Source organism: Hydra vulgaris, chromosome 08, assembly GCF_038396675.1.
Source record: "Hydra vulgaris chromosome 08, alternate assembly HydraT2T_AEP".
NCBI lineage: Eukaryota > Metazoa > Cnidaria > Hydrozoa > Anthoathecata > Hydridae > Hydra > Hydra vulgaris.
Genome location: NC_088927.1, coordinates 31,781,632 through 31,809,001, shown reverse-complemented (window position 1 = coordinate 31,809,001; position 27,370 = coordinate 31,781,632). Strand labels below are relative to the sequence as shown.

The following is a 27,370-nucleotide window of genomic DNA, read 5'->3' as shown; positions in this document are numbered from 1 at the left end:
TACCAGCGTTTCGCCATCAAACCATTAGTTCATCAGGTTATCATAAGTAAAGAAAAAGAAAAAAAAAAGCAATTACCAAAAATGAATTAATAATTATATTTTGATATTTTTACACTCTAATTAAAATCAAACTATTATTATCGACGAAGTATATAATTCACTTAATTAGTATTTTATATAGTAATCAAAAATAGAAATACAGTATTGAATGCAATACTGAGATTATTTGTTGTTATTGTTTTTTATCGTTAGATTAAAATTACTTAGGCAGTATACACCCACTGTATATTGCCTAAGTAATTTTATGTAAAACCAAATCTGAGTTTTGAATAAAACGTGTCTCAAATGCGGTTTGTTAAAACACTTACAAAGTACATAATACACTATAAAGATATGCCTTATACGATAATGCATGTATAAATATATGCTTTACCGAACCTAAAACACGACTTTTTAGGTTCAATAAAATCTATCTTTAAGCTTACTTTAATTATATTATATAACTTTTTTTTGTTTTTCCTATTTTTTTCCCTTATCGATAAAAAAAAGAAGCTGTATTAAAAAGTTTTTAAGGTTTAAATTAAACGACAATAAAAAAAACATAGTTTTCCAGATTTACTCCATGATCAGGAAATGATAGAGATGTATAAAGCTATTTAAAAACTTTTTTCATTCAAACAACAGATTTTCTCAGCACCAAATTGACTTTATAAGTAAGAAAAAAATGTGTTTTTTTGTTTAAATATCGCTTTTTAATTAATGTTATCAACGCTTTCTATAGATGTTATTGGGCTAACTAATAACAATCAAACAATCCGAAATAAATAGCCTAATAAATTATTAATACATGTCTGGCTTATACTAAAAATATATATTTTTAAAAGGTTTATTAATTATCTTTTATCGCGTTAAAAATAGTATTACGTAGACAATTTTTTAGTTAGTATTTTTCTGATTTATATTGCGTTTTTCAAACTTTTAAATTTAATTTTTTAATTGTCTACATACCATTCTTTGAAATTTTTTTATACATACAAACATACATATATACATACATAAATACATACATACATACATACATACATACATACATACATACATACATACATACATACATACATACATACATACATACATACATACATACATACATACATACATACATACATACATACATACATTTAAAATAATTTTTTTTTTTTCAAAAAAAACTACGGAAACAAAATCTTTGATAAATGGTATGGAAAGGGGCCTCCTGCTTTAAAAAAGTCATACATTCATACATACATGTGTCTTATTGTGTTGCGCGACATAATGATAAAACACTCCTCAAAATTTCATAATACACTGTTGTGCAAAAACATTTTAAAATGATTTCAATATTATAGTGTTGCGTTCATATAGGAAATTAAAACTTAGCTTTGATTACGAAGCGCAGCCAAGAGTTGTTATAACAATATATATTTTATGTAAACATTACAACATTTTAAACGCTTTTTGAAGAGCTCAAAATTTAATTTAAATTTTACTATTTAATTATAAAATATTAAATTAATTAATTAAATTTTATTAAAAATAATTAATTTTAATGCTCAAGCATGCACAGTTAAACACTGATGAGAAAAAAGTCTTTTCTAACGAAGCAAAAAAATTCGATTATTGACATGATTAGATTCATTGGTGGCAGCCAAGCCGTTCATTTAAAAACAAATTATATAACTCTTATACATTTAAATAATAAGAAGTTCTTGACATCACAATATGCTACCATTATAAGCAAAGGTTGTTGCCTTAAAATTTTGGTTCTTTTCAAATTGCTGCAAAAGCAGATGTTAATTAATGCCAACTATTCATGATGCTATTCTCATTTGACGCAAAAAAACTTGAAAAAAACTACAATAAACCACCATTGACCAAATTGCACATGTATCAACTAAATTTCGGAAAAGACCACATAACATGGAAAAAAAAGCAGCAACAATTAATATTTCTTGACAAAAAGCAATTTTGTCTTGCTAGCCCTATAGGGCCGTATTAGGCCTAATATACTGAATTATTTTCACAATTAGCGTTATTATATTTATTATTATACTTATATATATATATATATATATATATATATATATATATATATTTCTCTCTTTTTCTTTTTTTTTTTTTTTTTTTTTTAGTTATATATTTCGTTGTTAATAGTATTTACAATAACAATGTTCATGAATAAAAAACAATATATGACAGGGGCAAAAAGAAGACTATAGTTGCCTTATCACTAAGCCCCGTAATAAATATACCGTAAATTACAATGCTAATAAAAACCGTAAAAGTTACATATGCTATAAATTATTTTTTTTTATTAACGCTTAAGTTTACTTTACTTACTAAAAAGACCAACAATAAAGAAGAAAAAACAAACAAACAAACAAACAAAAAAAAACAAAAAAAGACAAAACAAAAAAAAAAAAAATAAACAGAAACAAGACTAGAGACAAGATTATTTATCATATTTATGTATTAGAATAGACAATCTTAGTAATAAACAATTATTAATACTAAATCATTAATAATAGTACTCTCATTTTAAACGCTTCAGAAGAAATTTAGTTCATTGTCGTTTAGTAAAAGATTTTGCTTAAGTTTAGTTTTAAATTGATTAAGCGAAGAAAGTGGTTTAAAATCATTATTTAAAAGTGTATTCCAGAGTTTAGGTCCTCGGTTTGTGATTGAGTATCTAGTGGCAGAATAGTAGGTTTTGGATTGAGTATAGTTATTATTTGAAAATCTTGTGCTGTATATGTGATTTATTTTTTTAAATAAAGAGTTGAATTAATATGGTGCCATTTTTTTATCAAGTTTAAACATAAATATAAGAACATGATAGAGATTTAAATTATAAACATTTAGAATATTAAGTTTACTAAAAAGTATTTTTGAATGAGAGAAGCGATTTTCATTTGTAATAATCCTAATGGCGTGTTTTTGTTTACATAGAAGTTTACTTAGCTTTGTAACATTGGTGCTGCACCAAGCAATGTTAGCATAGTTTAGGTAACAGTGTATAAATGAAAAGTATATGTATTTAAGACAAGATTGGTTTAAGACCTGTTTAGCTTTATACAGTATACCAATATTTTTAGAAACCTTATTCTCACCAACACTTATATGTTCTCTCCATGTAACATTTTCATCGAGTATTACGCCCAAAAACTTTGACGATATTTCCCTTTTTATTATTTTTTTATCAATGAAAAGATTTGGAAGTTTAAGTGAAATATTTTCTTTTTTATGAACACGATGGAATAATTTGTATTTAGTTTTAGTAATGTTTAAAGATAATTTATTGGCTTTAAACCATTGGGTTAGGTTATCAAGTTCTTTGTTAACTGTTAAAAATAAAAATAAATAAATATATATATATATATATATATATATATATATATATATATATATATATATATATATATATATATGTATATATAAATATATATATATATATAATATATAAAATATATATATATATATATATATATATAATATATTTAATATATAATATATTAAATATAATATATATAATATATAATAATAATATATATATATATATATATATATATAAATATATATGTATATATAAATATATATATATATATATATATATATATATTTATATATTATTATTATTTTTTTGAATAAAATAAATGCAATATATAATATACTGCGTTTGTTTATTTATCTTAAATATTATACAATTTATTATAATGTCAATGTCATTTACATAAATATTAAATAAATGTTAAAATTGTTTCCGTAAAATATTATTTTATTTAAATTACAAATATATATTTCTGATTATTAACATACCGTGCTATAATATCCACGGATAATGAGATTCCTTTTAGTGGCTATATAAATCAAATTTACAATCAATATTACCACATGTCGCGTTAATATGAGTGATTTTGACAGCTTATATTTTATTTTTATCAAAAAGGGTTACTTTTTCTTATATTACAACTTTATTATTGTATGTATGTATGTATGTATGTATGTATGTATGTATGTATGTATGTATGTATGTATGTATGTATGTATGTATGTTTGAATGTATGTATGTATGTATGTATGTATGTATGTATGTATGTATGTATGTATGTATGTATGTATGTATGTATGTATGTATGTATGTATGTATGTATGTATGTATGTATGTATGTATGTATGTATGTATGTATGCATGAATATATGTATGTATGTATGTATGTATATATAAACTTTTATATAAAATCTTGTTTTCCTAAAACGTCCTCTTAACGTCTTGTATATTGTAACTGATTAGATTAATAAGAAATTATTAAATTTTATTAAAGCTTGAACATCTTTACTATCTTATTGTCAAACCATATGTAGCCAAAACTTTTAATCAGGCAGCATTTTTTGATCATTTTTAGCATTTAAAAACTATGCATTCTTACGTTCAAAAAATATAACTATACAAAGTTTGAACCCCCTTCGATATGAGGGTATTACAAATTTTATAAGGTCATAATTTTTGAACGCTTAAAGTTTATTACATGAAAATTAAAACTTATTATGAATATCAATTTAGTTGAGAATACTAAAAAAAAGAATTTTTAACTTGTTGCTCTCACATTTAGGGAATTTATTGCCAAAATTTAATGTTTTTTTGTTCCAAGCTGGTTGCTTGGAACAAAACTCCAAACATTTATATGTTTATACTCATGTCAAATAAAGATGCTTTGCAAAAAATTGTGGTTATTGGAGCCTGGAAACAAAAAAGCCCCAAAAATATTGCCCCCCCCCTACCCCAAACGTGAGAGCAACAAGTTGATTAAATAATATATTTTGTACTATTTTGTACTATTTTTAACTAGACTTATATTCATCGAGAAACTTTAAGTTTCATAGTATAATTTCTCGGTGTTTAAAAATTATAACCATATGAAATTTACAACCCCCTCAAATTGAGAGGGGTTTAAACTTTGTATGGTCATAATTTTTGAACGCTAAAGTGTTTTACTGTGAAATTTAAAATTTATCGATGAATATAAGTCTAATTAAAACAAGTACAAAAAAAATATTTGATCAACTTGTTGTACCCCACGTTTGGAGCCGGAAGGGAGGGGGGTGCTAAAATATCGGGGTTTTTTGTTCCCAGACTCCAATCATAGCAATTTTTTGCAAAGCATCCTTATTTGACATAAGTATAAAAATATAAATGCTTGGAGTTTGCTCCATGTCAAGAAGTTAGCTATCTCAAAGACCAAAAAATGCTGGATCCACCCCTGATGCAATTCGACTGATCCTGTAATAATTCTAGTTATACGTATAATGCATAAAAACTAACTCTGCTAAATATGATGTTGGAAGTGTATTTTAAATTTAAATTACTTTAACAACTTACAAAAGTCTGGTCTGCATGCATTGTTTAGTTTAAAATAATTGGCTTTTGTAAAATAAATTTTTAAAATTTGCACTAAGAATATATAAAGCATATATTTACTTTAAGCATCAAGTAAGTGTTTTAGTAGTATATTAATTAGTTTTGTGGAATAACCTAACAATATAAACCTTATTTTATAATATATTTAAAAATAGTAAAGAGTAAGCTGAAATGATATTGTTGCGAACTTCCTCATTTTAAACCATTAGTTTTATTTGAAAATTTTAGTGACGTCTGAAAATTAAAAAAAAATCATGAAATCATTAGTTTAAGATGGCATGAGCTTGTTTAACATGTTTAATTACAATTGCATTAAGAAGATGCAAAGTGTTTAATTTCCAGTTAAAACTTTTGGTTGGTTTTTAAAGCTAGAAATTAGAAAAAATTATAAGAAGAAGGTTCAGACTTCGTTATCTTTTTATTTTAATTGTTTTCGATTGTTTGCTCGTTTGAATTTATTTTGATAGTAACAAACAATAATTTGAAGCATTTGTAAAACCATACAAAGTATAAATAGTTGAACGTCCTTTAAAAGCTAACATATCCGCGATAGCAATTATGTCACATAACATTAGGTAACAGCTGTACTACGTGGGTTTATTTTAATTTTGTTTTACGTCAAAGTTATGACGGTATCGAATATCTTATCTTTTTACAATTAATATTTTATCTTTATTACGAAGCATCGTTTGTTAATACCTTTTCTAATTTGTAAATAATTATTGCATAATTATTGTTAATACCTTTTCTAATTGTATTGTATAAAATGCTGTAACTAGTATATTTTATTAAAAAAACTAACTTTTTTTAACATTTTATAATATTTGGATGATTTTGGATGATTAAATGATTTTCAAGTTAGTTTTATAATACGGTCTGCATCATTTTGGATTGCACCATCAAGAATAAATTAAAATCCGATAAACACTTTTAATGTGTAATGGTGTAACTCCTTTAAGCTAATGCACGGATTTTGAAGTTAAATTTTTTTCACATTTTTTGACCTCAAAGCTACTTAACAACATTTTAAAACGCAAGAAATATTCTTAATCGACTAAAATTTATTGTTACTCAAAAGAGTAAACAATTATCTTTTAATTTAATTTCTATTAAAAGAAATTGAGCCAAGGGTAAATGTTGAGTAAATGTTTTATTTCGGAAATTATTAATAAAATGTTACAAAACACGTACACTTCAGTAATTAGGCGGCGCCGCTGATCTAACAAAGGGAAAGTAAAGCAGTATGAAAAAATTTAAACCAATTAGCAAGAATAAGTTTTATTTTTTGTTTCAAAGTTGACTATTCTTTCATTATTGTCTAAGTGTTTTTATTTAGTAAAATTTAAAGGACTTGTAAGTGCAAAATCTACAATTTAAACAAGTTATTTATGGTATAGTAATAAACTGTTTTGTTTCCGAAATACTTTGTGTATTTATAAGCAATTAATTGTTTACAACTTTGAATAATAAACTGTAAACACGAGTCATCTGTGTCATACATCAAATGAGAACATATTGACAGCTCTTATACTGCATTGATTGCTTAATGTTCATGTACTTATTTTTACTTAAATTATAACTATCAAAAATTCATGCGGCAGTAGTAACATTTACATTTAAATGATTCTATGCATTTATTATTATTATTTTTTTAAAGTTAAAAGCTCACAGAAGTAGTTTAAAATATATTTCCTGTCTATATAATAAACTCTAGATTAAATTTTTTTAACGAAAAAAAAAAAAAAAATTAATAATATAGTTTAAAAGCATAAAATTTGAAGTAATTATGAAGAGAAAAAAATAATTGCAATATTTGAAAATGAAGATGTTTTCGAAAGCAATAAGCCTAAGCATATATGCATATACATATATATATATATAAATATATATATATATATATATATATATATATATATATATATATATATATATATATATATATATATATATATATATATATATATATATATATATATATATATGCTTATGCAGAATCAAAATTTGTTCTTTCAAGTTTCAATATTTGATTTTAATTCTGATCGTTAATGTGAAGTTATCACAGCATAACAGCTGTGGAATTCATTAAGCCGTAAGTATCCTTAATATTGTTTCATGATATCCGAGGATACCTAGAGATACTATGCTTTTACAATTCAACGACATACAAAACACCTTTTATTTTTCTAAAATATATTTTCAATTTCGAAAATTTATCAGAAGCTGTTGAGGGCGCCGTCACCCTTTGTCGTTTTTGGAAAACTATAAAGTAATAATTATTTTACTTTATCTTCACTATTTTGAATTTTGAAATTTGAAACGATTTAAATGATAAAAACTTTAGGATAGGCATATAAAAAAAAAAATTTATTACTTATACAACTTTTTCATTTATATCTAGGTTTCGATACAGTAGCAAAACATTATTATGAATTACATAACACAATCAATAACTTATTTTTTTCAAAGAATGGAAATAAATCAGGACAATTTTAACCTCGCAATATGGCTCAAAGTTGCCCTTCGTATTAAGTCCGACACCGCAGGTTACGTTAACATGCTAAAATAAACAAAATATTCTAATAAAATAAATTCTTAAAGTATGCGACTTTAAAATATTAGAAAAGTTGAAAAAAAAATAAAAATAAATAAAAACTTTTGAAAAAAAAAGATAAATATAAAAATTAACATTCCAATCTATTTTCCTGACCTTTGTCTTTTCAACAACAACAACAATAAACAACAACAACAATACAAAAAACAACAACAGCAATACAAAAAGCAAACAAACAACAATACAAAAAACAACAACATCAACAAAGACAACAACAATAACAACAAATAAATAATTATTTTGAAGTTAAAAAAAGTGCCACTAATAATAAAGTAACTTTTTTTTAGTAATGGAATGATTTAAATTATTAAATACAAAAGGGAAACAGTGAACAAATATTGGACTTCACCGTGACGCACATTTTGATTAGTGGATTTTATTTGACTCGTTAATGATAGTCTTATAACTCAGGATTAGTGGCTTTTTGTAAATAATCATTTTAAAGGTTCTAATAAATCCAGTAAGTCGTACTACTTTTTCTATTATATAAAACGTGAAATCATTTTGTTTCAATGCTGATAAAGATAAGTGTTTTTCGATGTAGTTTTACTCACTGTTTAAAAAATAAAAATTCATCCATTCTATTGGTATTTAAAAGTACGTCTGACTCGAAGTGACATACTTGAGCTGAAAAAAAAATTGATTATTTTTGTTGCAAATTGTTGATTTATATTTATTGTTGAATTAAAGTTGGTACTTATTTTTTTTTTTGCGTGACAATGCTTTGTGAGTATAAAAGTTAATTTTTGGTTCAAATCATCTCCGACAACAACAACGCGCAAATACAACGTCTTTCAAATGCATTTTACATTAATAACAAATACAAGTAATAAAATTCTTAAAATATTCGTATTGTATAAATAAATGAAATTAAAAAAAAAGCATGTATTTGTATAATAAAATTTTATATATAATTAATATAAGTAAGTAATAAATTTATTATTATGTAATAATAATTAAAATAATGATAATAATAATATGTAAATAATACTACGTATCGGTGAAATTTTATGCTAAATAAAATCGTTTGCAGTTCAAATATTATTTTGTTTTCAATAATTTTTAAATTAAGTTAAACAACAATTTAAGCAGAACGATCATCACACTAGAATACACGGAAAAGTAGAAGTATATATTTTTTATTAAAGTGAGCGATTGGTAACTTTAACAACTTTATCGAGTTGTGAGAAAACGCTTAATAATTATTGTTTTCAAAAAAAAGATAATCCCACGTTTTGTGTCTAAAGTCTAATTATCTTAGCTTAGCATAATATTGTACTGTCTCTCATATTTATATTATATGTTATAACTACTATTTTTTGAAATTAATTAACTTATTTATTTTGCAGCCTTAATGTATATTATCGTATGTCAAATTTGTACTTAATGTATCACCTTATTGTATCTTGTTGCATTACACTTGCATACTTTCGTATATTAACTATTTACACTATATTAAGAACTAAATTTGTTGTACAGTAAATTCCTAATATGCTACATCTATCTAACTGATGGAACAAAAATGCACCTTCAATCATAAAACAACCAGTTTACATTCAGCTAAAGAAATTGAAGAAGACATGACTGTTTCCACTTCAAAAAGACAAAGAACTTCACCCTCTCTTGATAACTTGTTTAGTAATAAAGAAGGTACTTTTTTAATTATTTTCATTCCAATGAAATGGTTATAAATTTTAAGCACACACATATAACATATACATACATACATACATACATACATACATACATACATACATACATACATACATACATACATACATACATACATACATACATACATACATACATACATACATACATACATACATACATACATAAATACATACATACATACATACATACATACATACATACATACATACATACATACATACATACATACATACATACATACCTACCTACCTACCTACCTACCTACCTACCTACCTACCTACCTACCTACCTACATACATACATACATACATACATACATACATACATACATACATACATACATACATACATACATACATACATACATACATACATGCATGCATGCATGCATAAATACATACATAAATACATAAACTGAGCTTTCAGTTCAGTTCCAGTTTAGCATCATCGATGATATTTTGTGCAGATCATAGTATGCTGTGTAAGATAATAGAGTTAAGCACATCCACATTATGTTATAATGTGTAAAACTTGCAGAAAGAAAATATATGGCTGCTTCTACTTTGTTGGATAATCTGAGCAATTGTTAAAATCCTCAAGCCATGTAATTATGGCTAAGAAATTATTAATAGCAGATTTTTTCAGGAGCCAGCAAGTGGACAAAAATTCCTGCAAAGTGGTTTGCTCTGAAATTATTAAAAAATTGATTAAAAATAATGTTTTTAAAAGCACTTTAACAAAAAGTAATAGTAACATAAATAATACAAACTACTGCAACAACTAATGTTGTAGAGTCTAAAATTTAAATTTTATACTTTAACAGTTGTTAACTAATGTTTATCTAGTTTAGCTTTGAAAAAATTTACTGTCTTTGCAAATACAAATGTTTATGGTAATCCATTTCAATGAACTTCTGTTTGTAAAAGAAATATTTTGAAAAAGAGCTTTATAAAGCTCCTTTCCGAAGTATACCACAGTATCTTATCAATCCCAGTTCTTATTTTGTAAAACGTAAATTCCTAATACTTGTTTTAAGTGTTACGAGAAAATGCTTTTAGTTCAGGTGCTAGTCATGTTGCTTGACTTTTAGTTTTTTTCTGAGTGATTGATATTTTTTGTATTACTTGGACTCTATACTAGAGCTGCAAATTTTAGGTGTCTAACCAGTGATGGTAACATACATACATACATACATATATATATATATATATATATATATATATATATATATATATATATATATATATATATATATATATATATATATATATATATATATATATATATATAATTCTATAGATTGTTGCATTTGGGAAGTAAGGAAGGTAAAAAATGATTCTTACAGCAACAAATACGTCACTTTTAATTACTTTTGACTTTCGTCCAACATTTGTGTGTTTTCAGAAAGTTAAAACATTAATTTAATTACAAATTAATTGCTTTTTAAAAAACCGCAAAAATGCTAAGTTAATTGACCAGAATGTTTTTAAAAACATTCTGAATGTTTTTAACAATATAAACAATGTTTTTATTTTTGTTTTTTTTAATAAAATGTTTTTATTTTTATTTATTTTTTTAATGTAAATCATGCGCAGAGTGTTGCTACATCGACTATCTTATAGCCTGACTCGCTGAGGGTTTGGTTGGGGCAGGCAGCCTATCAATTATAAAAAAAAAAATTCTGGTCTTGCATTTTAATTTTTACTTTTTGTCAACAAAATACGGAAAAAACTTTCTGACAACATATAAGAGTTCTATATATGTATGTATGTATATATATATATATATATATATATATATATATATATATATATATATATATATATATATATATATATATATATATAAATTTATATATATATATATATAGATCTATAGTTTGTTGTCTTTGGGAAGAGCGGAAGGAAAAAAGTGATTCTTACGTCAACACATACGACACTTTTAATTACTTTTGACTTTCGTCCAACATTTGCCTGTTGGACGAAAGTAAAAACCATTAATTTAATTACAAATAAATCGTTTTTTAAAAAAACTACAAAAACGCAAATTTAATTGACCTGAATGTTTTAAAAACATTCTGAATGTTTTTAACAATATAAACAATGTTTTTATTTTTATTTTTTTTAATAAAATGTTTTTTTTTTAATTTTTTTAATAAAATGTTTTTTACTTTTATTTTTTTTTACTGTAAATCATGCGCGGAGTGTTGCTACATTGACTATCTTATAGCCTGACTCGCATGGGAGTGCTGCTACATCTACTATCTTTTAGCCTGACCTGCAAGGGAGTGTTGCTACATTGACTGAGGGTTTGGTTAGGGCAGGCAGTATATCAATTAATAAAAAAATTCCGGTCTTGCATTTTAATTTTTACTTTTTGTCAACAAAATATGGAAAAAACTTTCGGACAACATCTGCGGGTTGAATATATATATATATATATATATATATATATATATATATATATATATATATATATATATATATATATATATCAGAGATGCGGAGTCCCAAAAGGACTCCGGCTTTATATCTCTACTTTTTCTAAGTCTGTAGTGTCCATTATACTTAAGGACTCCAGGCTCAAAAAATGATTGTTCCCCTAACCTAATAGTCTTAATTTTTTTCCAATTAGTAGTCCATACACTTATTTATAGTTTTAGAGCTCCTGGATACCAAAAACTAGGATAAAGTAATCTTTTTGCGACTTTCAAATCCGGAGTCCTTTTTGGGATGCATCCCTGATATATATATATATATATATATATATATATATATATATATATATATATATATATATATATATATATATATATATATATATTAGTAGAAAATCACTTAACAAAAATTTTTTCCATTTGACACTGTGTTTCATCAACAAAGATTCATCAGAAATCAAATCTTTGTTGATGAAACACAGTGTCAAATGAAAAAAATTTTTGTTAAGTGATTTTCTGCTAATATATAATTGCTCTGTTCTTTTAAGAAATATATGTTCTTTTAAGAAATATCTATTTTTAAATATAGAATTAATATTACAAGCTATTTCGGCAATGAGTATAGTGATAAAGTTTGCAGATTTGGTGTCGCAATACGATGGTTAGGGTGAGTTTTCAGAATGGATACAGAAATTGGAACTGGTTGCAAAACTTCAAAAAGTTGACGAGTTGCATGTGGTGCTCCCCTTATTTCTCTCTGGCGGAGCGTTTGCCGTTTATCAAGGTCTTAGTGATGAAATAAAAGAAGACTACAAAGAAGTGAAAAATGCACTGACTACTGCCTTCTCTGCTTCTCCGCTAACAGTATACGAAGAATTCGTAAATCGCCGTCTTAAAGAGAACGAGTCTGTTGACGTATATTTCGCAGAATTAACGAGGCTGAGCAAGCTAATATCAACTCACGTAAGCGAAGAGTGGATAAGGTGCGCATTCATTCTCGGGTTACCTGACGAAGCAAGAAAACAGCTGCAAACCGCATGCTCAATATCAACAATGTCGCTGTACCAGATTGCTGAAAAATCAAGAAGTTTGGTAATTTTACGTCGTAAAGAATCATGTTTTGTTAGTTGCGTGAATCCTGTTGCCATCAGTCCAAGGCAGGTTCCTCAAGGACGCGGAAGAAAGACCGTAACTTGCTACCGTTGCGGCGAGGATGGACATATCAGTCAAAATTGTAGCGAAGAAATTGACAAGAAGAGGTGCTTTGTGTGTGGAATGGACAATCACCTGGCCCTGCACTGTTCTAAAAAGTGTAAGAACTCAAAAAACGTGGAAGGGAAGCCACCCGTTTTTGTGCGAGCGGCTTCCCACAAAATTTAAAACCGCCAACTCTCTGCGTATATGTTAATGAAAGAAAAATAAAAGCCGAAATAGCTTGTAATATTAATTCTATATTTGTTTTTCTCACACACTTTGTAAATATCTTTACTCAATATATATACATTTGCAAATACCCCCGAGGGTATAATAAACATTATAAACGTTATATACAATGTAATAAATGACACACCCACAACGTTCCTTCTGTCGCAATACAACAATAGTTTATATATAATACAGTTATTTACACTAATTACAATCAAATCTTTGTTGATGAAACACAGTGTCAAATGGAAAAAATTTTTGTTAAGTGATTTTCTGCTAATATATAATTGCTCTGTTCTTTTAAGAACATTGAGCACTCTATTGTGTAGAATACTTTTTAAAGTTGTTTAAATATATATATATATATATATATATATATATATATATATATATATATATATATATATATATATATATATATATATGTTACCATTTCTAAGGAAATATAATAGTTATAATTATAGAGTTATAATAATAAGGTCAAAATGAGTTAATTTGGTCATTCTTCTTCTTTTTTTTCATATATATTGCTGGCAAAAAGTTTCTGGACAAGACATGATTTTGTATTAAAATACCTTAATATATTAAAATATATATACTTTTGTAAATCAATTGAAATATATTTATAAAATAATTCAATGATATTGTAAGGCTCTAGAGCAATTTGAACAAAATGATAAACAATAAATACAAAGTATGTCTGTTAAGCGAAATATTTATTTTACATAAATATTGTCTGCTGTCAGCAAAGCTGTACTATCGCATATGGATTAAATGCAATCGCACTGGGTTCCCTATATTTATGGGGTTAAAAACTAGCACTAGAAATGTTTTGGTTTCTAGTGCTAGTTTTTAAGAAATCAAAATCTTAGGAAAATTTTAGTGCTAAGTTACTCTTTTATTAGAAACTGTTTTATTAGGAGTTCAAGTAATATTTCCTAATTTTATTAGGAGTTAGGAGAATATTTCCTAATTTTTCACAAAAATAACATCAACAAAGCACAAAATTAAAACGAAGCACTATCTACAAACGGAAACAACAGTTTAAATGAGTATTTAAATTACATGTGCAATCAAATGCGATTGAAATTCACTTAAAATTTGTCTTAGGAAAAGTTTTTACTTAATAAATCAATTGAATGGAAACAATAATGGAAACAATATATACCTAATAGTTCTGTTGTTTTATTGCTTCAAGTTGTTTAATTTTTATTTATTTTTTAAACTGTTAATTTTTTAAACATACAACATTAAATTACCTCAAATGGCGAAAAGATGTTATGAAATTGGCACTCAATAAAGAGCAAATACTGCAAAATACTAAATTAAAGAAGTAGTCTTGCGCTAGATGAACTTAAAAATAAGCGCCTAGATTATAAAACTCTTGCTGCATATTTTATAAAAAAAAACTCTTATGAATTTGATGTGCTCTCAACAATTTGGTATCACTTGTTATCAAAGGTTCACATTCTCAGCCAATTGCTTCAGTAAAAGAATATGGCAGTTATTGCATTACAACATGCTATGCTTTTATTGCCTAATGTAATAATTTTTAAAAACAATTTTAAACAGATTATGAAAGGAGCACAAGAAGCATTGGTAGAAATAAATTTTATAGCACTGTTCACTAAATGGTCTTCTTGTGATACCCAAATATTAACAAGTTTAAAAAAGAGTGTCTTGATAAATCACCAGAACCTAGTTTACACTTAACAAAATGGAGAGAATGTAATCTCAAGACATTGGCAAAGAATCTCTTGAGATTATGTACTCTGGTGAAATTTAAATATGAACTTTCTATTTAAAGATATATTTCTGAAGATAATTATATAAAATACTATTATAGAGAACTTAGAGTTCATTTTAGAAAGAAATTTAGAAGAATTATATCCAAATGTATATACCATATATCAAATAATTTTAGCAATATCCATTATGGTTGCTTATTGTTAGCAATCATTTTCAAAACTAAAATTAATTAAAAAGTTATCTACGGTCTACAATGTCACAGGAAACACTTTTAGGATTAGTAATACTGTTAATAGAAAAAGCCACCGCCAGAACTATTGATTACTAAGATATAATTGATGAATTTACAAGTAAAAGGGCTAGGAAAATTGATTTATAATATCTTTGTATAATTTTTTCAAAATAAAACCCAGTGAAAACAAATTCAGTTGACAGTCAATTTTTTTTTTGGGCATCAAAATTTTATTTTTTTTTGTTTCAATTTTCATCTAAGTAATAGTTCTTCATGACTGAAACTAAACACAAAAATTACTTAATGCTTAACAACTATTGAACTCGTATTCTTTTTACAATAATATTTTCAAATAGAATCTATGTGTTTTTTTAAATTTAAACTCGCAATAACTAAAATTCAAATTACCTGCTAATGTTAAATTGTTTAAAATAACGCTCCTGCGTACAGATTTTTATTCAGTTAAAAAAAAGAAGTTTAATAATTTACAAATTTGATAATCCAAGTAATTTGATGTTTATTTTTTTTTTAATATCAAAGCAAATTTTATGCAATATTAAAAAAAATTTAAACTGAATTTTAAGGGGATTCCAAACCTCCGGTTCATATTAAAGAGAATCATTAAAAAAAAAATGTTTGGGCTAAATTTTTTTGATTAAAACAAAAGTATAAATGCATACCAAGAAAAACTAACTTTTTTATTTTAGCCGAAGCTTGCCTTCTCCGTTTTGTTAGGCCAAAAAGTTGGCATAATATATGCAGCAATCTACAGACTTGATAATTTATTCAAGCGTGTTTTGTTCCTAAAAGTTCCTAAAAGTACATGACGTCATTGATTTTTTTTGTTTGTTTGCATAATCAATCTTTTACACAAACATAAAAATCAATGACTTCATGTACTGAAATTCTAGTGTTAAATAAAACAAGATTTTAATAAATGTATATATTTTGAAAAGTCCTATTATAGAAAATTTTTAGGAAAAAAAAAAGAAAAAAAAAAAAGGTAACAGTTAAAAGAAAAAATGTTCTCAGCTAAATACAGCAATTATTATATATTTTTGTATTATTATAAAAATATTATATTAAATATTTTTATTAAAACAATAATTAAAAAAAAAAACTTCAATCATTTATAAAATAGAGGTTTTTTTAGCCACCAGTAAAATGTAAATAAGTAAAGCAAAAAAAATATATATATATACTTGGACTTTAGGGTATACACTTGGACTTTAGGTTGGTCCCCCGAAGGGCAACTGACTAGTTTGTTAATTTTGGTTGCCTGCTGACTTTTTGAATTGCCCGACACTATTTTTTATAAAAATTTTTGCATTCAGTAGATTTCTCACATATAATCATTTTTCATTATAGGGCTAAGTGTAGAATACAAGTAATTTACGCAAATAAAAGTAATAATATAAACTATTGATAACATTCACTTTCTATTGATAACATTCACTTTTCTATTAATAACATTCACTTTTCTGAATGAGCAAAAAAAAAACTTTTTTTTTTTTTTGCCTTGTTCAGTAGCACTATGCAGCTCGCTTTTTTGGTAGAAAGTGACCTGCATAGTGCTTCTTAACAAGGCATGTCAAAGTTTTTTTTTTTTGACAGGTTTAGTTCGATTACTTTATCTCTAAATCCTTAAATAAAATTTGTAAAAATATAAATATAAAGTAGTATATTTGTTTAAATGATAAAACTTTAGTTTTTTTATGAACTGTTTTATTAAATATGTTTAAATGCTCGTACAATTTTCTTATGTTCTAATTAATAATAGAAAATGTGGAAAACAAACTTTGACACTGTGACTTTAAAAATATAGTTTTAAAATCATTTTTCGATTGTTACTTTCCTTTTTATAGAATTTTTGAATTAAAAAAAAACAAAGTAGAACTGCCGATAAAAATCAATAGTCCTTTTGGGCGACTTAATTGCGTCAAAGGAATATTTTTAGCCGCCCTCCACAAAATTCGGTTGTCTGGTATCATCGGACGACCACAAGTGTACACCCCTGCTATAGTTTAAAACAAATAAAAGTAGCATTTTAAACAGCTTGTTTAAAATCTAAATGGTTTTATGAAATTTTGTATATGCATTTCCCAAATTACATCATAGTTATTTTTAAAACCTTGTTTTTAAAACTCTGATTTTTTTTCAACCAGTCTAGCATGGCCAGCAAGTCATGCTTGACCAGTTTAAACCTCTACTTAGGCAAGCAAGCACAGAGAAAAGGGACAAAAATACAAGTTGTGGACAAAAGAAGATTGGAAAAATGTATTGTGGTTAGATAAGTCCAAAGTTAAAGTTTTCAGTAACCAAAGACATGTCAATGTAAGAAGTACAGCGAAAATTCCATCATTAAAACATGGAGGTAGATCTGTTATAATGTGGGGATGTTTTGCTTTAACTGGCACTGAAGATCTTGTTAAAATTGATTGTATAATGAGAAAAGAACTTAAAAAAATATTTATAGAAAATGCTATTTCATATGGTTTATGATTAACTGGTCCGAGATTTTTGTTCATGCGGGATAATAATCAAATGTTAAAGTCAAATTTTAAAAGCTTTTAAAAAATGTTATAAGTAATTTTAATTGCATTTAGTTACAAAGAGATATTGGAATTTAAAATACATCTTCTTAAGATCATCATGAAATATTTTACTTGATTTAGTTTTTCATTGCTTTTTAGTTATATTATTAGTTTTATTATTTATTATTATTAGTTAAATTAAAAAAAAAAAAACATGCTTCAAAATGCAACAACCAAATTTTTAAAAACCAGTGTGAGAAAACAGGGAACATTAGACTTTGGGGAACATGTAGCTTTTTAAAATATTTCTAAACATGCATGAAATTACCACCTAAAATGTTTATGCATGTTTTGTCTGTTGATAAGCTATTAGGGAAAAAATTATCAATCCATCTTCATTAGCATTAGTACTTATACAGAATAAAATTTGATTATTGATATAAATTGTTATTTTTTCAAGTTTCAAAAAATCCGCAGAGAATCTCTTTTGCAATCTTAAACTCTTAAACTTTCATGTTGTTTATTGTTTAATGATATCTTGAGTTAAAACCTTTATGTGTTATATTATTTCATGATATCTTGAGTTAAAAACCTTAATGTTTTATATTATTTGAATAATATATCTGTATGGTACTGTTTAACTGTATATTACTGTTGTTACTGTATGGTACTGTTACTGTATACTCTTGATTGTGTACTTCAAAGATTACTAAAGTTTACTAATTCTTTTAATAGACTTTTAATCAGAATAAACACACAAGTATATTTTATTACTTATCATATACATCAGTTCATTGAGTATTAAAGGTCTGTATATGACCTTAAAAAGTACTCGAAACAAGCACTATATACTATCCACTAATATTTTAACTGACAATGAGAAGAGTTTGATTACAAAAAATAATAATTGCACAATGATTATTCAAAGTTGCTACTTTAATGTGAAGTCACATACAGTTTGAAACATGTTTAACCTTGTGGCAAGCGTTATCTTTAAAATTATGACCTTTATTGCAAAAAATATCGCTTTTCTTAATATCATTCATTATTTATACAATGAGGGCCTAAATTTTTTGTTTATAAATTTAAATGAAAAATGGCATACAAATCTCAAAGCTGTTTTTTTTTCCATTTTCAGTTTTTTTAATTAAATTTTTCTAAACATCTTTTAATTTTATCAAGCAGTCAAAGGGTTAACTGAACTATTTTTTTATGTTGTGATTAAATACATTATTTATATTGTTTGCAAAACTATAATATGTAAGATTTACTAATCTAAAATTTTTGTTCATAGAATATGTTTTGATTGTTTTTAAGGTAACTATGTTGAATATGTAATGCCGAAATATATTTAAAAAATTAATATTTTGAGAGACCCTTAACAAAACATTTTCAATTTTCAAGAAAAACAAATGAATAAAAATATGACAAGTTATTCCTTATTAATAGTTGTGATCTTTGAGTAAACAATTTTTTAACCCTTAGACCACATGACCACTGCTATGAAAAAAAACTTTTTGTTCAGTTTCAGTTTTATTTGGTCCTAATTTAAAATTTTTAATCTGAATACAAGAAGAAATACATATGTATTCCTTCAATTATACTCAGTTTTATATATATTCTTTTAAAAATATTTTACTATTTTTTTTCCTTTCAATTATAGTACTTGCAAGAAGGTTAAAACATAGACCAGATCGTGTGTCTTTGGTTGAGCGTCACATTATTCCAGGTTGGTTATCTACAAGTTTCTTTAAAAAATTTTTTTTTTCATTTTTTTCACTTTTTATCATTTCTTAATACTTGCCACAAATTTGAACTTAACTTATGAATCTGATTTTCTTGTTTTAAGCTAAAGTAAGAAAATTTTTGTTTCAATTTTTTTGAATAGTTAAATATTATTTTTGAAATTTTTGTTTTGAAACTTTAGAGTAAATTGTTAAGTTTTTTTATTTTTTCATAAAAATTTGATCAAATAATTTTGTAATAAAGAATAATCTTACCTCATCTTTAATCTCAAAATATCATATATGCAACAACTTTGTTGTAAAAGTCAAGGTTCAAAGATCTTTTATTTTAAAAATGTCTTTAAGTTACAATTGTTTTAAATGTTTTGTATAGTTTTGTATTAAATAAGCATATTAACATTTTTTACAATATCATATCATTATTACTATTACTATCATATTATTCTGTGCGGTAAAGGTAGAATATTTGCTTTATAATTGAGAAGTTCCGAGTTTGATCCCCACCACGTCACTGGTAGTATTGCACTCAAGGCTTGTTTGTCATGGTTTGAAGTTCTAGAGTTAAGAGAGGGTTGTAACAATAATTAAAAACAAAAGTAGCCTCCTTGACTTGAATTGGCCCCCTCTGCCTTGGAAAGTGAATACATTAAAAAAATATTTTGTTGTTGACATTTATCTCATTATTTACTAACAAACTTATAATTGAAGAGAATAATTAGTATATTTCATATAGCAAATATAAAAAAAAAAGCTTTATATCATTTACCCCAGGAAAACTATAAAAATATCTAGCATTATTTGCATTTATTTATTAATCACAGCTATTATATATATATATATATATATATATATATATATATATATATATATATATATATATATATATATATATATACAATCTATTTTTTGAAGAAAACTAATTTAAAATCATAATAAGGCATTATTTTTAGTAAATTGCATTTAAAAAAGTTTATATATATTTTTAAAGTTGTCTAAGAAGCATCGATTTGAGTTGTGTTCAATAGACCCAAGTCATATTTTTATTTTTTTGAAGAAATATTTCATGTAAACCATGACCAAAGTCATTAAGTATGTATTATATTTGAATTATTTGATCAAAAGTTTAAATATAGTACTTCAATTGATGTTTTAAATGCAAAAAAAAACTTTACTCATTCAAAGCACCAATTTAGAAATACAAAATAAGTAATTTTTTAATTTTTGTTTCCTGTTTTTGAAAGAATCAAGAGCTTACTTGTAGTTTAATTTCCACAGTTTTTTTTGCCACTTATCTAAATATGTAATAAAAATCACATTTTAATATTCAAATATTATTATAATATTCAAATTTGAAAGTCATAGTACTATTAAAAAGTTTAGATAAAATTTTGTTTAAGGAAGAATTTAAATTGAAAGCTACTATTAATTTAAAACAATATGACTCCATAAAAATTTTGCTTTTCCATCTTAAAATTAATTGAACTTAATTATCTAGTAATTTTTCTTCCGCATAAAACATTTTTTATATGTTATATGAGTCGATTTTTAACACCCTTTTCTCAAAGTTGAAGATTTTAGATAAAAATCTGATTAAATGTATGGACCATTTTGAATCTTCTTTAAAAATATACTTAAAAACTTGCAAAGAGGTTTCCCATAAATTACTTTATGCTCTAAGGAAGAAGAGGGGATAAGAGATTTGTTTCTTTGTTATGACTTGCACAGGAATTGAGAGTTACAATTTTGAGTTACAATTTACAATTAAAGAGTTACAATTTTGTTTTTCTTATAGACCTTTTTTCTGTAGGCCTTTTCTTCTGAAAAACTAATAAATGTTGATTAGATCCACATTATACCACTGACCAACATTACCCTACTTTACCCTACTTTACCCTACTTTAAAAAAACATAAAAAATAAGAAAGTTATTTACTTTTAATTAATTTTATATCATAATTAGAAAAATTATTGTCTTTATTGTCTTTTTTATTCAAATTTTAAAACTTGTTTGCAAAGCAGGCCTTAGCAGTATTTTCCATGGTAACTGTAAAACTTTTTATTACTAATTATGTTCATTATAAATACAATAGATTTTTTTCCAACCAATAAAAATATGTATAAATGTTTTTGAAAATAAATAAAGGTTTGTTTTGAAATCTGTATTTTTGTGTATTGTATAATTGTTAAAATATAAGATTATGAATGTATATATTTTTTACATTTGTTTAGCTCAATTAACAAATCCTGGCATATATGACAAAGTCACTCAGTTGGAGAGGAGAAAGGTAATAAGTAAACATTTGTGCTTCTTTTAATAATAGTTTTTTTCAAGTTTGTGTTATTAAAATAACTTTTTTTTTTTTTTGCTTTAATAAAAGTCTTTTTTATGTTGATACAACCCAAACATGCAGTTTTTGTATGTACTGAAACATTCTTTAGTCTTATTTAGTATGACATCAGTGATATTTAGTGTCAACCTAAATTAGCAGTATTTTTTGCCCACTTTTAAAGTAAACAAAAATACTGCTTCTCTCTCTCTCTCTCTCTCTCTCTCTCTCTCTCTCTCTCTCTCTCTCTCTCTCTCTCTCTCTCTCTCTCTCTTTCTCTGTCTCTGTTTCTCTCTCTATATATACATATATATACAAGATGTGTTCAAAAAATACCTGGAATTTTTAAATTTTGCGGGTTTGTAGAGTCCGATTGTCGGCATTTTTTTTTTGTGTTGGTATACATGCCCCTAAAGTATGATAAAATTCTCAGCTATATTTATTGTTTACTTTGTCTGTGGTAGTCACTAAGGTTCAACGTGTTTTTATGAGCTTGGCGATTTTTGCTTGTTTAAAAAATGGAAGATTTGAAGAGTCAAAGAATTTGTATTAAATTTTGCGTAAAAAATAAAATAAAGTGTAACAAAGTGTGTGAAATGTTGCAAAAAGCTTATGGTGAGTCTGCTATGAAGAAAAAAAGTGTTTACGAGTGGCATAAGCGTTTCCATAATGGCCGCAAAGACTTTGAAGATGACGAATGCTCCAGTTGACCCAGCATGTCAATAATCGATGAAAATGTGAAAAAAGTGGAAAAAATTATGAATGAATGAACGCCGAATCACAATAAGAGAAGTTGCCGATGAATTTGGCATATCAAAATGTTTTGGGCATGAAATAAGTGGCAGCAAAATTCATTCCAAAACGTTTGCTTGAAAAGGTCATAACCGGTAATGGAACATGGGTGTATGGTTACGATGTCAAAACCAAAGCACAATCGTCACATTGGAAGCACCCTGAATCACCAAGACTGAAAAAAGCACGTCAAGTTCGATCAAATTTAAGGTTTTGCTTACTGTTTTCTTCAATTATAATGGCGTAGTTCATCATGAGTTCTTACCACAAGGTTGTATGGTTAATAAAGAGTATTACCTTGAAGTTATGCGACATTTACTGAAGCAATCTGAAAAAAACGCCCAGTTTTATGGCATTAATTCATGACTTTTGCACCACAATAATGCACCTGCTCACTCGCCATTGCTTTTTCATAATTTTTTGGCCAAAAACAACACTGTAGTCATGCCCCAACCTCCATATTCACCAGATATGGCTCCGTGTAACTTTTTCTTATTCCCAAAAATGAAAAAAATCTTAAAAGGCTGTTGTTTCACTAGCATAGATGAGATTAAAAGCGCATTGCTAAATGAACTAGAGGCTATCCCAAAGATCCAGTTTGAGAAGAGTTTCAAGGATTGGCAGTAGCGTAGACAAATAAATAAATATTTTTTTGAAAAAACAAAAATTCCAGGTATATTTTAAACACACCTCGTATATATATATATATATATATATATATATATATATATATATATATATATATATATATATATATATATATATATATATATATATATATATATATATATATATTAGGGTGGTTCACATACCATAGCCAAAAAATAAGTTATTTCTAATCAAGTGCTAATACTTTTTTGTGTTTCTTTATATCACTGCAGCAAAAGTGTCAATTATTTTTGAGATACTACTTTGTTTAATACTGCCTCAAAGCACCTGAAGTTTGTATGGAATACGGGTTTACAAGTTTATGGATTGCTATTGCTTTGCAATACTATTATTTAATATTAAAAATTGTTTCCAAATATATTCCAACAAACTTACTTATTTAAAAAAATAGCACAATACATTTATAAATATTAAATATCTTATGCAGTGAAATAAATATTAAATATTCTATGTAAATTACACACTAGTCTGATATTTATAATTTCACAATAAGTTTCTCAAATATTCAAATTATAAGTAAAGTACTAGACATTGTTTTCAAAATTACTGAATAATACTAATTTAACAAAGAAAACACGGAGTTTTTTGGTCAAAATTAGCTTTATTCACCAACGTAATCTCCATCAAGAGCAACGCAATCATTCCAGCGCCGCTCTAACATTTCAATACCACTTTTGCAGACAATTTATCTTTTGCTTCAAAATAGGCCTCAAAATTTCTTACTGCTTAGCATTTTTTTGAGGTCTGCGAACAGCCAGTAGTCGCTGGGAACCAAATCTGGCAAATACGGTGGATGTGGAAGCAATTCGAAGTTCAATTCATGTAGTTTTGCCATTGTTTTGATTGACTTGTGACACGGTGAAAAAATGATGAAACAAATTTTTTTTCTTTGCCATATGCGGTCGTTTTTTTGCAATTTCGGCCTTCAAATGCTCCAATAACGCTATATAATATTCACTGTTGATGGTATTTCCCTTTTCAAGATAATCAATACATATTACACCACGCACATCTTAAAATACCAAAGCCATAACCTTTCAAGCCGATTGGCTTTCGGGCGCTTTGGACAAGTTTCACCAGTTGCTGTCCGCTCAGATGACGATCATTTTGATTCCGGAGTGAAGTGATGGATCCATGTTTCATCCATTGTCATATATCGACTCAAAAATTCCGGTTTGTTACGTTTAAGCATGGCCAAACACTGCTCAGAATCATCAACACGTTCTTGTTTTTGGTCAACAGTGAGCAAACGCGGCACCCACTTTGAACAGAGCTTTCTCATAGTCAAATGCTCATGCAATATAAAGCCAACACATTCTTTTGATATATTTACGATGTCAGCTAACTCACGTAACTTCACTTTTCAATCATTCAAAACAATTTTGTGGATTTTTTTGATGTTTTCTGGTGTTACCGCCTCATTTGGATGTCCACTGCGTTCTGCATCATCGGTGTCTCTACGAACATGTTTGAAGTCAGCAAACCAACGTTTTATTGTTGTTTTTGATGGAGAGGAGTCACCATAACACTTCTGAAGCTGAATCATCTCAAGATGAAGCATCTAGAGAAGATCAGGCCAGCTTCAATAAGACTCCAAAACGTGCAAAAGTAGTGGCCAAGCATGTTTTAACACCTGAGGTTGCAGCAGTGCTGGATCGTACAAATATCAGCGACAAAAAAGCTGCGTTGATCCTCACAGCAGCAGCACAAACCTTCAGTAACCAAAATGTAACTATCTTGCTACTGTCTCCCAGTAGTATTCGTAGAAGCAGAAGAATGCACTGAATCCATCAAGCTAACAGCATGAAGGCTTCATTTGCTGCTGATGGCCCCTTGGTTGTCCATATTGATGGTAAACTACTTCCAGCCATCAGTGGTGAACCAAAGAAAGAAGACCTTATCGCAATTCTGGTAACAGGCTGTCATACCAAGAAACTTCTTGCCATCCCCAAAATTGAACAGGGAACAGGAGAACAGGTGGTACAGTCAACATTTGCAACTTTACTGGAGTGGAATCTGATGGAGCAGATTTTGGAATATCATTTGACACAACTGCATCTAACACAGGTCATTTAAATGGATCTTGGGTTTTACTGGAGAAGAAGTTACGCAAAGATCTATTCTGGCTTGCTTGTAGACATCGTGTGCTTGTGGTATGTGGAGGCGTGTTTAAGAAATTGTTTGGTCTATTTCGTCGTTTTCAGGAATTTTAGCCTCAAATAGGCCAAGGCGATTACAAGTGTTGTATGGATAGTTGTTTAAATGCCAGTCTTGACAACCTCAAGTATGATGTACTCATTTTCAAAAAGAATGCTCTATCGGACAAGAAGAATGTTTTCCGAGAGAAGATTACCGAGAACTTCTTGAACTCACATTGATTTTCCTGGGACACTGTCCTCCAAGAGGTGTTAGTTTCAGAGTTTTTGGTGCATTCCATCATGCGAGATAGATGTCAAAGTTGCTATACAATTTGAAAATCTTTCTGTTTCAGTCTAGAGTACAGTTTGTTTGTCACACTGATTTATGTGAAGGCATCTCCAAATGCATGCAATGCTCTGAGCGATGATCTGAACTTCATTCGAGCCATTGCAGACTACCATTCAACTAATGATGCAGTAGCCTAAGCGGCTACCAGTGTAATTGGGCGTCATTTATGGTACTTAACAAAGAAATGGTACCTCTTAGCCTCTTCTCAGACATGTTGACACTGAACACAAAGCAGAAAATAGCGAGTCGACTGAGAGCACCCAGCCGGAAGAAATGAAAATTGTTCAGTCAGATATACAGGAAAAGAAAACTTCAGCACAAAAATTCTCTATCATTTCATTGGACCTGAATCCCACCTGTTCTTAGCAGCCCTTCAAATTGACACCTCCTTTCTGTCAGAAGATGTAGATAAGTGGCCGGAACTGCCATTGTTCATCATTGGAAAGAACACTGCTGAATCTTTAAATTAATTAATGACAGTGCTGAGAGGGCTATCACTTTAGCCACTACATTCAATTCCTCACTGACGAAACAGGAAGACCAGAAACAATATCTGTTTCAAGTTGTTGAACAACATCGTAAATGCTTTCCTAACTCAAAGAAAGCTACGCTACTTAATAAACATAAATAGACATTAGTTGTCTGTTTGTGATAGGCCTACTGCAGTTGTGACAAATATCAAACTTGAAACAAAGCGCTATAGGTCGAACTCGAATATACAAATATCAGTGAACTATTACAAATATTTGTCTACTTAGTTAATTAAACAATCAAATATTTACATTTTATTTACCATTGCATTTCAATAGCAAAAAGTGCGAAGTATGTTCACTTTTGACTCAAAATTTCAAATTAGCCAAATTATGAAACTTCATGGTCTTTGAGGCAGTTCTACAATATACGTTACACCAAAAATATTTTTTGTGGCTTATTTTATGAGCAAAAGGAACACAAAAAAATATATATTTGTGTGTGTGTGTGTGTGTTTATATACATGTATATGTATGTATGTATTTATGTATACTGCATAAAATTGCATCTGTATTGGTTTTATTTTGTATGATAGACAAGTGATTTTCTGCAGAAGAAGATTCGTGTACGACCTAGTCGTAACCAGTTAGTCCAAAGACATATACTGACAGGTGAACAAGAACCATTTGTTTACAGCAATTGTATCTCATCAATTAATTTGTTTTTTTATAAAAATGATAAATTACTCATAAAATATTTTGAG

General features: G+C 27.0%; 1 protein-coding gene across 2 annotated transcripts in view; it reads left to right on the top strand.

The window, feature by feature from the left end:
* The first annotated feature begins 8,351 nt into the window (after nt 1-8,351).
* Nucleotides 8,352-27,370, top strand: part of LOC100200594 (uncharacterized) — a 32,188-nt gene continuing 13,169 nt past the window's right edge. The window contains exons 1-5 of one of the 2 annotated variants that reach the window (XM_065803424.1): nt 8,352-8,526; nt 9,546-9,716; nt 19,781-19,846; nt 22,091-22,146; nt 27,203-27,278. In XM_065803424.1, the coding sequence (XP_065659496.1) occupies nt 9,578-9,716; nt 19,781-19,846; nt 22,091-22,146; nt 27,203-27,278 (337 nt within the window). In that variant the 5' untranslated portion in view covers nt 8,352-8,526; nt 9,546-9,577. Of the gene's footprint in view, nt 8,527-8,814; nt 8,893-9,545; nt 9,717-19,780; nt 19,847-22,090; nt 22,147-27,202; nt 27,279-27,370 lie in introns of those variants that run through there. The other variant, XM_065803425.1, reaches the window with a different exon arrangement.